At 39.3% G+C, this 14045-nt stretch overlaps 2 protein-coding genes across 2 annotated transcripts in view; one reads left to right on the forward strand and one right to left on the reverse strand.

The window, feature by feature from the left end:
• The window catches only part of RPGRIP1 (RPGR interacting protein 1), a 113815-nt gene extending 105282 nt beyond the window's left edge, over nucleotides 1-8533 (forward strand). The window contains 4 exon segments of the mRNA XM_055088355.1: nucleotides 1573-1765; nucleotides 4216-4300; nucleotides 7151-7281; nucleotides 8342-8533. Coding sequence (XP_054944330.1) covers nucleotides 1573-1765; nucleotides 4216-4300; nucleotides 7151-7281; nucleotides 8342-8454 — 522 coding nt within the window. The 3' untranslated portion in view covers nucleotides 8455-8533.
• Nucleotides 8534-8703: 170 nt separating this feature from the next.
• Nucleotides 8704-14045, reverse strand: part of SUPT16H (SPT16 homolog, facilitates chromatin remodeling subunit) — a 32497-nt gene continuing 27155 nt past the window's right edge. Inside the window, exons 23-26 of the mRNA XM_007104794.4 lie at nucleotides 11670-11799; nucleotides 10919-11048; nucleotides 10709-10786; nucleotides 8704-10047 (exon numbers count right to left, since the gene is read on the reverse strand). Coding sequence (XP_007104856.1) covers nucleotides 9902-10047; nucleotides 10709-10786; nucleotides 10919-11048; nucleotides 11670-11799 — 484 coding nt within the window. The 3' untranslated portion in view covers nucleotides 8704-9901. The remainder of the gene's footprint in view (nucleotides 10048-10708; nucleotides 10787-10918; nucleotides 11049-11669; nucleotides 11800-14045) is intronic.

The following is a 14045-nucleotide window of genomic DNA, read 5'->3' on the forward strand; positions in this document are numbered from 1 at the left end:
GGAAATGTCTTCTTAAATAGGGTGTTGATTACACACTTGTATACATTTGTCTCAACTGCATACCCAAGGTTTTCCATTTTACTGTATGTAGATTATACCTACGTATTTAAAAGTTGAACACTGATTGCCAGGAGCCACCCAGACAATGTGCTATGATTTGCTTTTACACTTTTTTTTAATGACAATCGCTGTAAGAAATATGTTTCTACATTGTGCTCAGTATAATCATATCTAAGCAGAAGTTTCAAGAAACAAGGCTTACCTTTATCATTTGCCAAGCATTGTCATATTTTCTCTCCTATTCCATTCCATTCCATCCTATCCTATTTTATTATTTCATTAAAAAAAAAAAAAAAAAAGAATTCCCTAGCAGTCCAGTGGTTAGGACTCTGCACTTTCACTGCTGAGGGCCCAGGCTCACTCGCCGGTTGGGGAACTAAGATTCCGCAAGCTGCAAAGCACGGCAAATAAATAAACAAACAAACAAACAAACAGGTGAATCCCACTAAGCTGACCCATAAATGTCAAAATTCACATTTTGGAAAACACTGTTTAGAGTCAGTGGTTTTCATGATAAGTGTTGGAGAGTTGTGTGGGGACTGAGAGGGAAACGTCAAGTGTCTTTATTTTTAAGAAGCACCCAGATTATTTTGATGCAGATTTGTTGAGAAATGGCCCACTGAACTTCCTAGGAGAAGGCACGGGAGCTCTGCTTGCTTCCTAAGAGAAGAAAAGATGGGTGGTGGGGGGCAGATTTGGAGAAGTGAGGACATTGGCCTGGCGACCTGGAGGAGTGAAGGAAGCAGCCCTGAGGGCACTCACAGATGAAAGGGAGAACTGTGGCTATAGGGCCACTCTGGACTGACTCCTTACTAGTGTCACAACACTGACTTGCTGTTACACTGTAGAAGGGTGGGGGACTTAATGTTGACCTCAGTTTATTTCTTGAAACTATCATGATGTCAGCCCTCCTCCTGGTATCCCTAATGTGAAAGTGGACACAGGGACATCAAAGGAGGGGATCGCGGCCGTAGCAGCAACTCTGAAGCAGAGCTCAAAGAACTGGAGTTGCCGTGAGAGGACAGGGTGGTCTAATGGCCTGCTCCGTGTCATGTACTTGGCGGGGGGGTCGGTTGGGACACAGGGAGCACTGGGCAGCTCTTTGCTTTAGTGGCTAAAACAACTACTCAGTTGACAGGTCTCTTAGGACCTAACTGCAGGAAAAAGATGGATTGGTTTTCATGCAGAAAGTTTAAGAAAATGATCTGTTCAGAAAGTTTCTTGATTCTTTCTGTATGTGGCGATGGCTGAGAAAGGCTGATCTGGAGAATTGGTTCACTGGACTGGGAGATAGAGGAACTGGATTCTCTTTACAAATTACCCATGGTTAGTGGTGGCAGTTCAGTCAGGTGGTCTCTTGGTGCCACTTTAAGGTACCTATAAATCGATTCTCAAGGAGTAATATGTTAGGTGGAATGTGCCTGTGATTGATCCCTAGAGAGTAATATGTTAATTAGATGGAGTATAAACTGGCATCTCTAACCTATAGGAAATGAATATTTTGCTTGTCAGGATTCAGAGAAGATGTGCATTGAAATCATCTCCCTGGCATTCCACCCAGAGGCTGAAGTGATGTGTGATGAGAATGTAAAACAGGTGTACGTGGAATACAAGTTCTACGATCTTCCCTTGTCGGAGACGGAGACTCCAGTGTCCCTGAGGAAACCGAGAGCAGGAGAAGAGATCCACTTCCACTTTAGCAAGGGTGAGGCATCCGTGGTGAACAGCCAGGAGAGGAGGCTGATGGTCATTTAGTCTGAGGGGTCCGAACTACTCTGGACTTCTGTTGGGGTGGACACGACTGTTTTATTTTCTTTTATGTATCAAAGTAATATATGCATATGGTTTTAAAATATCAAATAGGCTTAAAAAGATTTTTGATTAAAATAAAGTAGTCCTTTGCTCCACTCTTTCTCTGCATATCACTCCCCCTCACCCCTCCCTGACCAACCCCCTCAGTCTACCACACCACTTTTCACTTTTTCTGCTATTTCTTGTTATTTAACCCCATGTTTCTGAGAAATGATTCTATTGCAGTTTCCTGATTCACTAATTCATTTCCTGATTCAGACATTATCTGTTGACTTCCTATCTTGGCACATAAAACTTATCTCTCTTGTATCACACCCGTGCTCCCATATAGTTGGATCATAATTTAAATTTAATTTTTAATTAATCGTAATTGTTTCTGTTATTATGGATGTGTAAACAGTCTTGCAGGGCCAAGTTGTACACCATGATTATAATCTCTTTCTTGTTTATATTTTGTTTGTCTCAATTTTTCATTTGCTTTACTTTCATTATACCTGTTGGGATTCTTTCTACATCCTCCAGAAGCCTTTTAAATTTTCAAATAATCAAACCTGTCAAATAATTTATCTTTTTTCTTTTTCCTGAAGATCTCTCTTTATCTTCTTGTTCCTCTTCAGCACACTGTTCAGCTATTATCTCACTGCTGCCATTTGGAGAGTTTAATTCTATTTTATACTGGATTTTTTATCTCCTGGGTAATGTGTCACCCTCTGATTTATTATATTTTAATGGATCATATTTTCTAGTAGCTTTTTTTAATTGCTTTTTTTTTTTTTTTTTTTTTTTTTGCGGTACGCAGGCCTCTCACAGCCGCTCCGCGGCATGTGGGATCTTCCCGGACCGGGGCACGAACCCGTGTCCCCTGCATCGGCAGGCGGACTCTCAACCACTGCGCCACCAGGGAAGCCCTCTAGTAGCTTTTAAAGAAAGAATACACTGGAAGTAAATATTTTGAGATAGTCATGCATGAAAATTCTGCCCATATATTTGATTGATAATTAGACCATGTATAAAAATCTATGTTGAAAACATTTTTCATTCAGAATGTCAAAGCAGTTGGTCCATGGTCTTCTAGGTCCAGGCCTGGAGTCTAACACTTGTATGAAGACTACCCTCTACCTCCCCAGAGGACTTTAACATTTTTTCTTCATTTTTAGTGTTCTTAAATTTCAGAATAATGTGCATATATTTTCTTTAATTGTTTTGGCCATTCAGTGGGCTCTTTAAATCTGGAAGCTCATGGCTTTTAGTTCTGGGAAATTTTATTGCATTTCTTTGATAACATTTTCCCCCTACATTTTCTCATTTTCTTAGTAGAATTTTATATCTTCCAAATTGATCCTCTAATTTTATCACTTTTCTCCTATAATTCTACCTCTGTTTTTTTCTTTCTTTCTATTTTTTTTGGGAGGGGTTGATTTCCTTAATTTTATCTTCCAGTCATTGACTAGGTATTTATTTTAAATTTCTAAAAGCTGTTTCTTGTTCTCTATTTCCCACCCCCAACTCACCCCCCCCAACACCCTTTAAAAAAGTATATCCTTTCTTTACATCGTAGGAGATAGAAGTTTTTCCCTCACTTGTGTAAAGTGAGCTCAAGGGTGGGCAGTCCAGGGCTGAGGCCACGTGATCAGGATCAGGGATCCAAACTCCCATCTTGCCTCCCTGTCCCCCTCGTGCCTGTCTTCCATCCTTTCAGACGCCTCACAGTCCTTAATAGCAGCTGCAGAAAGGAAGGCCACCTCCCAGTTTCACACACCACGGTGGGCAGAACTCAATCATATGGCCAAACCTAGCTAAAATAGAGGCTGGAAAACATAGGCTAATTTATTTGAGTCTGCAACAGTCCCATGTAGAAATGAAAGAGGGGAATGGATGTTGAGACCTTGAGTTGAACCTACCTCAAAACCCAAATCTCTAGGTGGCCTTAAAAAGAAAAAAATCAGTCTCCTAGAATTCTTCCAGTTGGGCAGTGGTGGGAACACGTTTATCCTGGCATTTGGCAGGACAGCTTCCAACACAGAGTGTAAGGCTTCCTTTATATCAGTGGTCGAAGCATTTTCTTAAAAGGGCCAGATAGTAAACGTTTTAGGCTTTGTGGGCCAGTCTCTGTCTCAACTCTTCAACTCTATCATTGTAGTTGGAAAGCCACCATAGATAGTATGTAAACAGATGGCTGTGTTCAATAAAACTTTATGAAAACAGGTAGCTGGCTCATGGGCCCAATTTTGCCAATGTTTGCTTTATATCAATGTTTTACACATACCATTTATGAAAGTTTTAGTGCCCAAATAGCAACAGTATATGATTCTTTGCTTTTTTCCCACTTAACCCTTAATACAGTGATAGACCTGGACCCAGTGGAGCAAAAAGACCGAAGACAGTTTCTGTTCGCCATGCTGACTGGACAAGATCCTGAGCAAAGACAGTAAGCATCTGGTTCCCACTTTGAAAGACAGGAGACGTCACACAGGAATTTAGGAGTTTGAATTTGGCTTTGTGGTGATATGGAATATTTTAATAACTTCTTTCATATTAATATACTCCTAATGAATTTCCCATCTACTTGAGTCTAATTTATGTTTGTGACTACTACCTGATAAATTATATCATCTCACAGGATTAGTTCATTTTTCACCCATGCCAGCCCCTGATAAGCACTTTTTTTTTTTTTTTTTGAGGCAGCAATTTACTTGAATACTTAGTGCCCCCTATGGAAAGGACAAAACGCCTTGACACTGTAGGATAATTGGATTCATTTCTCTCAAACATAGTACCATACCATTGCTAGCTTACCAAATATTATGCCTTTATAATAGCAATTTTATTTTTGACTTAAAAATGATTTCTCTACAGGAATACTTTGAAGTAAATTCTGGGTCTACTCTAAGCTTTAGGAAAGCCAATTGTCATTATTCATATAATCTGAGGAGCCCTCCTTTTAGAGGTTCCAGATGAAATGCATGGGATATATATATAGACTAAAACATTTCTCATTTAGCTGAATTTTGAAAATCAAATTTAAGTGGACATCTGGGTTTTCTTTTATTTGTTTTTGGCAAAACCTGTCAACCCTACCTCCTTTTCGTGTGTGTGGCTAAGAAGTAGTATGGGACTGGTGTTCTAATCCATTACTTTTCTAACAGCCCAATAAATTTATTTAATTTGCATTTACTTTGTCTCCAGTTAGTCCTAAGAAGGACTGAAAAAGGAGCCAGTTGAAATAAACTGTGAATCTGACTTCAGTATCACGGTGGACTTAAACAGATACAAGCTTACTGGTAACTTTTGGAAATGGAAAGAGATTTGGTCGTTTCTCTTTTGCGTTAATGTTAAATTTAGGTTTTTCTTTTCTCCTCTCAGCATTCCTACAACTCTCTCTTCCTTTATTCCTTTACAGTGGTAATCTTTTTCTTTTCTGTGATCTTCTACTCAATTTGATTTCAATTGATTTTACTTTTGATTTTCTTTTTGCCTGTTATGATATAGCAGATAGAACATTGCCTTTGTAATCACACAGACTTGGTTCTGAATCCTGACTTCCACTTACTAGCTCTGTGATGTTTGAGGTATTATTTAACTTGAAGGCTCCAGTGAGGATGATACTGAAATAACATAGTTTACCTAAAGCACTTGGTATTGTGCACTGTGATGTGGTGATGTGTTACCATACGTTTCCTGGGAAAATGGGTGGAGGAGTCAGCATTATCCCTTTGCTTTGTTGAAGTTCTCAGTACGGATACAGAAACATAATCACAAACGAATATTGCTTAATGACTGTGAATGCATCACTTTCAGGATTTCTTCTTTTCAGCTTAATCGTGTTTAGCTGTGATTTAAAACGCTTGAATTTTTGGTCCTATTCTTGCTCCCTTAGAACTATTAGCCACAAATGTTAGCTTTAAAAAAATTAATAGGAATATGAAATGTCCAGAATAGCCAAATCCGGAGAGACAGAAAGTAGATTAGTGGTCACCAGGACTGAGGGAGAGAAGAGTGGGGAGTGACTGCTTAATGGGTATAGATTTCTTTTTGTGGTGATGAACGTGATCTGAAATTAGTGGTGATGGTTGCACAACATTGGGATTATACTAAGAAACACTGAATTGTACACCTTACAATGGTTAAAATAGTAAATTTATGTTATGTAAACTTTACCTCAAAAAATTTAATTAGGTATCAGTTTCTGGAATTCAGTATCATTCTTTGCTAGACTAAGTCAAGGTAATAATAGTCAGCCTTCTGTATCTGCATGTTCCCCCTGCATCCATGGATTCAACTAACGTGGATGAAAAATATTTGAAAAAACAATTCTAGGAAGTTCCGAAAAGCAAAATTTAACTTTGCCATTTACCGGCAACTATTTATGTAACATTTACATTGTATTTACAACTATTTATATAGCATTTACACTGTATTAGGTATTATAAGTAATCTAGAGGTGATTTAAAGTATATTCTATATGCAAATCCTACACCATTTTATATAAGGGACTTGAGCATCGGTGGATTTTGGTATGAGGTGGGTCCTGTAATTGCTGTTAACTGCTCACTGCTTAGGAGGAACTGTGCTGTGTTCTTTATAGTATCATCTTCCAAGACTTACAACTCTAAGGAATACACTTTTTTTTTTTTTTTTTTTTTTTGCGGTACGCGGGCCTCTCACTGCCGTGGCCTCTCCCGTTGCGGAGCACAGGCTCCGGACGCGCAGGCTCAGCGGCCACGGCTCACGGGCCCAGCCGCTCCGCGGCATGTGGGATCTTCCCGGACCGGAGCACGAACCCGCGTCCCCTGCATCGGCAGGCGCACTCTCAACCACTGCGTCACCAGGGAAGCCCCCAGGAATACTTTTTATATTCATTTTGCAATTCTGTATTCCTTCTGTTTCCTTTACTCTGCTCAGGCTTGGTATAACACTTATTTAGAAATGTAAAACCTCTTCTAACTTCCATAATCTTGGTTTTTGTTCAACACCTCCACTGCCCATTTCAAATCTTTCAGCAAAACTGTAAACCATCTTAAAAGGCATTATATCTCAACAGTTGAGACAACTTGATCAACTACTTTACCTTGAGTCTTAGTTCCTTCCAGACCTGTTACTTTAAATTAAAACGATTTCTCAGTCTTTTGCTGTTGTAGTCTTGTAAAATGGAGGAAAGGGAGAAGTGATTCAGGGAATACAATATGTAATTTATGGTTACTTTTATCCTTTTTTTTTTTTTTTAAGCCTAAGGGTATCAGCAGTACTGAGTTAAATGGATTTTTTTTTTCCCCTTTAGTTTAAAGTTTACAGTGGTAAGTGATCCTATGGATGAGGAAAAGAAAGAATGTCAAGAAGTAGGCTACACATATCTGGAACTGTGGCAGATCCTGGAATCAGGAAGAGACATCCTAGAGCAAGAGCTAGACAGTGAGTGATACGTTTTCATGCTCCTCAGTTCCACTTATGTCTAAGGAAATCATCCTAATAGTGAATACATTTTGTTTTACCTTTAATACATAATTACCACTACAAAGTTGATGAGACAACCTGGATTGAAATCCCTACAGCTATATTTATTTCTAGATCAAGTATGAATGTAATCAGTTGTGTATCTTAGCCCACATACCTCCTGACAACTAGAATCTATTATCAATCTCCAGTGTTTGAGACATGGAAATTTTGAAGACACATTGTTTTCATTTCATTCAAATTTAAACATCAGACTTTCTCACCACTCTTATTGACTCTGTTCTGAAAACTGTGTACCTGGTTTCCTCTTACCCACCCAGAATGGTCATGCTTGATTCTAACCTCTTCACTTCCAATATTTCAATCATAAAAGCCTATTAATTTTACCTCTTAAGTGTTCTGAATCTGTCCCCACCTCCTCTGTTAAACTTCAGAACCCTTCTTTTCACTCCTGAATTACTCAACAGCCTCATGACTACCTTCCCTGATCTACTTGTGTCCCCTTGGAATATATTCCCCAAAGAATAGACCCACTTTTCTAGAACCCAAATAAACAACTGTAATTTCTAACACCTTCAAGGGAAAACCACATTCCTTACAAGACAAATGGCTTGTTGTGCTCTGGCTGCTGCTTATCAGTACAGCTTCATTTCTGCCATTTCGTACAGTTTTCCAAACTTGTCCTCATATCTTGGCACATGCTCTACGTGCTTAGAATATCTTTTACTTTTTGAAGACTAATGGATTGTCTCCAGAAAGCCTTTTCCGATTCTCCATTCTGGATTGGGTGCCACTTCTATGTGTTCCCAAAGCACCTAGTTTTCATCACAGCACCTACCATACTATACTTAATGACTGTGTGTTTTCCATCGTCTTCCACCAGATTGAGTCCCACTAAAATATGAGGTATAACTTTATTTAGTATCCCCAGCACTTAATTTGGAAAATACCAGGTATTTAAGTGTTTTTCAGTGAACGACACTGCTGTCTGACATGTTTCCTTTTCCTTTCCCAACAGTTGTCAGCCCTGAAGATCAGGCTACCCCCATAGGAAGGCTGAAGGTGTCCCTTCAAGCTGCTGCGGCCCTCCATGCTATTTACAAGGAGATGACTGAAGATTTGTTTCTGTGATGGGACAAGTGCTATTCCATTCTAAACCCTGAGGGAACCATAGCAAAAAGTCTCATAAAGTAACTTGTTCTACCATGAATTTGGTTTACTATGATGTCTCAAGCTAATGATGAAAGCTTAGAATGATGAAAGTTTCTTTCTGAGATATTAGCTGGATAAAAGGACTTATTCTCTAATGGCTTAGCACTTTTCCAGGCGAGAAGCAGGCTTGCTTTCAGGAACTGCAAAAGAACTGTCACAGAAGGTGAATTTACAAAAACAAAACAACAACAAAAAAACCCCAGTTTATTATCTTTTAGTTCTTCCAAAATTGAAAATATCAAGTCCTACTGCTACGGAGAAAATAACAAACAAACAAACAAAATCCGAGACCCCTCCCCCCCTCTTCTCAAAGTCACAGAACACAGAAGGAACTGCAGTGGGACAGGTGGGTGCAGAGAGAACCAGGAGGGAGAGGATGGCAAGATAAACTCCCCGAATACTTAAAAAGCTGTTCAACAGAAATTGTGATAAATACAGGACAATGCAAGACAAGTAAAAATAAGGAGCAGCAGTGACGAGAGGCTGTGTTGTAGATGGGGCCTCTCTTCCTCTTCTCTTTTCTCGTCAGGGTATTCTAGGCCCAAGGCATGACTTACCCCTTCCAGATCTAAATGTTGACTCCTTTGAGCCTCCTTCTAGATTTTCACTAGAAGCAGTACATGAGACACAGCCATTTTTCCTCATATATCAGAAAAAAAAAACCAGTGGTAATTCTGCTTCTACCATTGTACCATGTGTGAATTTGTAAAGAAGATGAAACCGAGCCAGGGAGTATCACTGCTTCTTATGTCTTCCAAGGCAGCAGAAATACCTCAGAATCTGCCTGAGGCAAGAAAGCAGGAGAACTCAGATGGAGGTACCAGCCTGATCAGACTCACTAGCTCAAGTTGTACGGTTTACACCATTAGCAAATTCCAAGAACCTTTTCTTGAGTACTGCAAAGATGGAACTTAAAGAGATGTGAGGAAGATCATGGCAGTAGGGTAGGATGGAGGATTGAATCTGCTGGTCAAGAACCATGGTACAGGTAGTTAAGGGTCACCTTGTACCAATGTTTTGGAAATACGGCTTTGAGACATCAAAGAATAAGATGTCAGAAGCCAACGATGTCCTGGCAGAAGGTGACAGGAAGAGAGAGGAACGAAACGGTATTTATTAACAGCGGAAGCCTCTGCCCTTCTTCAAGAACACCTCCTCCCTTGCCATCTGGATGAGGCCATTGGCACGTGTCCTGGTGGGCCTGGAATTCCCCAAGTAGATTGGTCCGCACAAATGGCCCCCTAAACCCATAAACACAAATGGCAAAACTTCAAAAGAAAAAAAGGAAAAATACAGTTTCTATGTCATGTAAAATTTTCAGGGATTGGCTGAAGGAAGAATGGAGCTGAGGGCCAAAGTTCCGAAGTTACTTCCTCTTTTTCTTGGGAGGCGCGGAGCTGTGTCTGGAACCTCGGTTAGAGCCTCGGCCTGAACTGTGCACAGATGCCTTCCTCTTCCGGCTCATACTTCGACTCTGTTCCTCTTCCTCCTCATAGCGACTTTCACGGTCGGCTAAACAGAAGAACATGGCACTGGTTAGCTAGACGTTAGCTTTAGGTATCTTAACACTGTTGGACACAGCATGAAATAATACAGAGGAGGTACTCTGGAGTCAATTTTAATCTTTACTCAGCTGCTTACTAGTTGTATCACCTCGGGCAAGTACTTAACCTCGCTGAGCCTTGGTTTATTTATAAAATGGAAAACTGTTTTAGGATTAAAGGTAATCTATGCAAAGGACTTATCACAATGCTTGGGATACAGTACAGTACTTTCCTTTTCATCTTTCATTTACATTTGGCATTTGGTTGCAGAGTAATTAAAACTAGTACTACGAAAACATCCTAACCTGGAAGAGGCCCAGAAAGCTAGACTATTATAGGACTTAGATTTGGAGACCAAACAGCCTAATTTTGGAGCCTTACAAGACTATCATGGCTAAGGGCCCACCGGGGGGTTGAGCAAATGAAAAAAGCATCCAAGTCGGCAGAGTTGTGCCACGTGGAGAGTATGGACACACTCCAGACCTCATTTTCTTCTCTGGTCAATGAAGTTGTAGCTGTGGCTCCACATCAGTTTTATATTGTTCTTATGTTACTCTTATTAGGCAAATAATATCTCAAAATATTGAAACCTGTGCCTCAAAAAAATAAAACAACAACAACACATCTACCTTTTCGGGCTTCTTCCTCCAGTTCATCCCAGTCCTTTCCACTCTCTTCTTCACTGCCCAATGATTCCTTGGAATAATCTGGAATAACATTGATTAAGCATTATTTTTTAGACAGGAATGGAATGGAATGATAAAATTCTTCCCTTCTAAAGCCTCCAGAAAGGACATTAGGTTAAGAAGTCATGAACACTTTTTCCTATGAAGACTAACCTGATTCTTCAGCTTCGGATGAATAATCTTCATCACTGTCCTCCTCCTCTTCTTCATAGTCATCCTCTGAAGGATTAAAAGTCTCATCTTCGATTTCAGACTCAGAATCCCCTTCCTCAGCATCACTCCCCTAGTGAATTAGAGCATAATACTATACACTGGGTGTTTTCCATTTTTAAAAAAAAACATTTACTTTATTAACAACGAATTAATTCAACCCACTTAGCACACCAGCATTATTTCTATTTTACATGAAAAAATGAAACAAAAACACCCAAACCCCTGAGTGACCAAGAGATAAAAAGACTTAATTAAAATTACTATAAGGTACAATCATTAGATACCCTAAATATCTCATTCATATTTCTTAAAGAGTCACGTCACCCTTCTTTACCCGGGAAAATTAACCACAGACATACTCTTGGTAATAATGCACTATGCAGAGGTAGGAGGGCAATTTTTTAGAACACAATTTTTATAAGATGACCTGAAGAATTTTCTCCCAATACTAAGAAATTCTTTGAAGGAACAGTTTTTGTAATCTCACATCTTGTCAGTGGCTACCAATGCCCAGTTAATTTATCATTTACCTGTAAAACTAACTTGGAGAAACAACAATACCAAGTTGTATTCAGAGCTTCTCCCGTTTGATCTGGTCCCTTATGTACTACTTATATGGCATTCTCCTAACCGCCCAAATGTGATAACGGGCAACACTGTGTACCAGAAAAGAAACCCCACACTCACGCACCTCACCCTCAGGTTCCAGGAAAGACCAGCCACCTTGTTCAAAGAAGCCCTCAGGGTCATCAACAATGGTCTTCATAATTTTAGTCCAGTTGAGGGACTGTACTCCTTCTGTGTACTTTAGGTCACAAGAACTGGGAAAAATAACATTATAAAGTCAAAATCAATCCTCTATACTTTGTGAGAACATCCCGTGTCATCTTGGTCATTAGCATCTCTAAAGAGCAGATACCCTTTGCATACTTGGGAGCAGGTATTCTTTGCACTGTGCCACCACAACGAACCCAGACATCTGATGTCTGGTCTCCCAGAGTGCTAGCCCTCACAAGAGAGCACCTTTTTTTAGTATTTTAAAGTGCCTTGTGTTAAGAAATGCTCAAATGACATTTATTCACGTCTACTGAGGAGCACAGAATCAAAGTGGGTGGGAAAGAAGAGAAAAGAAAACCAAAAAACAATAATGGTGAGGACCACAACAAGAAACCTTCAGCATAAAACCTGTCTGAGAGACTAGCATCAAGCCATTATGGGCACAATCATAAACACTGAAACTTCTGCTTCTAGCCATGATGGGAGTGACAAGGACTAGACTTACGTTTGCACCTTAAACAACCAGAAAACCAAACAAAATATGGAACAAGTTTTCAAACACTGCACAAAAACCAGCACAGGACTAAAAAAATCCCTGTGGAACTACACAATGGAATGAACAGCATCAGGAATGGTAAATATGTGAGTAAATATAAAAGACTTTCCCCTACTCATTTTATAAATTAAAGGATAGCTGTTTAGAAGCTAAAATAATAACAATAAGTTGTGGAATTCACAGTATATTAGAAGTAAAATGGATGATTAATAATAGCAGAAAGGATAGAAGAGAAATGGAAGCATAACAACCTTCTAACAGACGTGGTATATTATCTGAATGCAGACTGTGGTAAGTTAAAGATGTATATGTAAACCTTACAGTAATCATTATAAAAGTAAAACAAAGATGTGTAGAGCTAATCAGCGAACTAGGAAGATAATCATAAAGAATCATAAAATTAATCTAGGGACTTCCCTGGCGGTCCAATGGTTAAGACTTCACCTTCCAATGCAGGAGGTATGGGTTCCATCCCTGGTCAGGGAGCTAAGACCCCACATGCCTTGCAGCCAAAAAACCAAAACATAAAACAGAAGCAATACTGTAACAAGTTCAATAAAGACTTTAAAATTGGTCCATATCAAAAAAATCTTTAAAAAAAAATCATAAAATTAATCTAAAAGGCATAAAAAGAGGAAAAAAGCAACAAGAACAGATGGGAAAACAAATAGCAAGATGGTACGTTTACTGGTGGTCCAGTGGTTAAGAATCCGCCTTCCAATGCAGGGGATGCAGGTTCGATCCCTGGTCAGGGAACTAAGATCCCACATGCCGTGAAGCAACTAAGACAGTGCACTGCAACTACTGAGCCTGCATGTCACAACTACTGAGCCCGTGCACCACAACTAAAGAGAAGCCCACATGCTGCAACGAAAGTCCCGCATGCCGCAACGAAGATGCTGCAATGAAGATCTGGAGTGCAGCAACTAAGACCCAAAGCAGGTAGGTAGGTAGGTAGATAAATTGATCTTCTGTTAAAGGAAAGAAAAAAAAGATGGCAGATTTAAACCCAGCCATGCTATTATATTAAATGTAAATGGCCTGTCTTTAGCAATCCCATTAAAAGGCAGACATTCTCAGAATGGATTAAAAAAAGTAAGACCCAAATATATGGTGTCTCCAAGTAAATCACTTTAAATATAAAGTAATGTAAGTTAAAAGTATAAGGACAGAAAAAAAGACACACCATACAAACTCTAACCAAAATAAAGCTAGAAGTCTATAGTAATATCACACTGCGTAGATTTCAAAACAAGGAATGTTACCAGAAATAAGAAAGGACATTTCATAATGATGGGGAAAAAACAAAACAAACAAACAAACAAAAAAAAAATCGATAAACCTCTAACCAGACTGACTAACAAAAAGAGGAAATCATCAACATTAGGAATGAAAGGGGATATATGATTGCACAAATACTAGAATTGATAAACTTAGACAAAATAAACCAGTTTGTTGAAAGATACAAGTTGATTCTAGAATTTATGTAGAATAGCCAAAATAATAATAATAGCCAACTTTGAAAAGGAGCTATATGGGAAGACTTACACTACCTGATTTCAGGATTTACTATAAAGCTACAATATTCAAACAGTACAGTGTCAGTGTAAGGACACAGATAAACCAATGGAACAGAATTAGACCCTCTCCTACATATTCTTTTTTTTTTTTTTTTTTTTTTTTTGCGGTACGCGGGCCTCTCACTGCTGTGGCCTCTCCCGTTGCGGGGCACGG

This window comes from Physeter macrocephalus, chromosome 11 (genome assembly GCF_002837175.3).
Source record: "Physeter macrocephalus isolate SW-GA chromosome 11, ASM283717v5, whole genome shotgun sequence".
NCBI lineage: Eukaryota > Metazoa > Chordata > Mammalia > Artiodactyla > Physeteridae > Physeter > Physeter macrocephalus.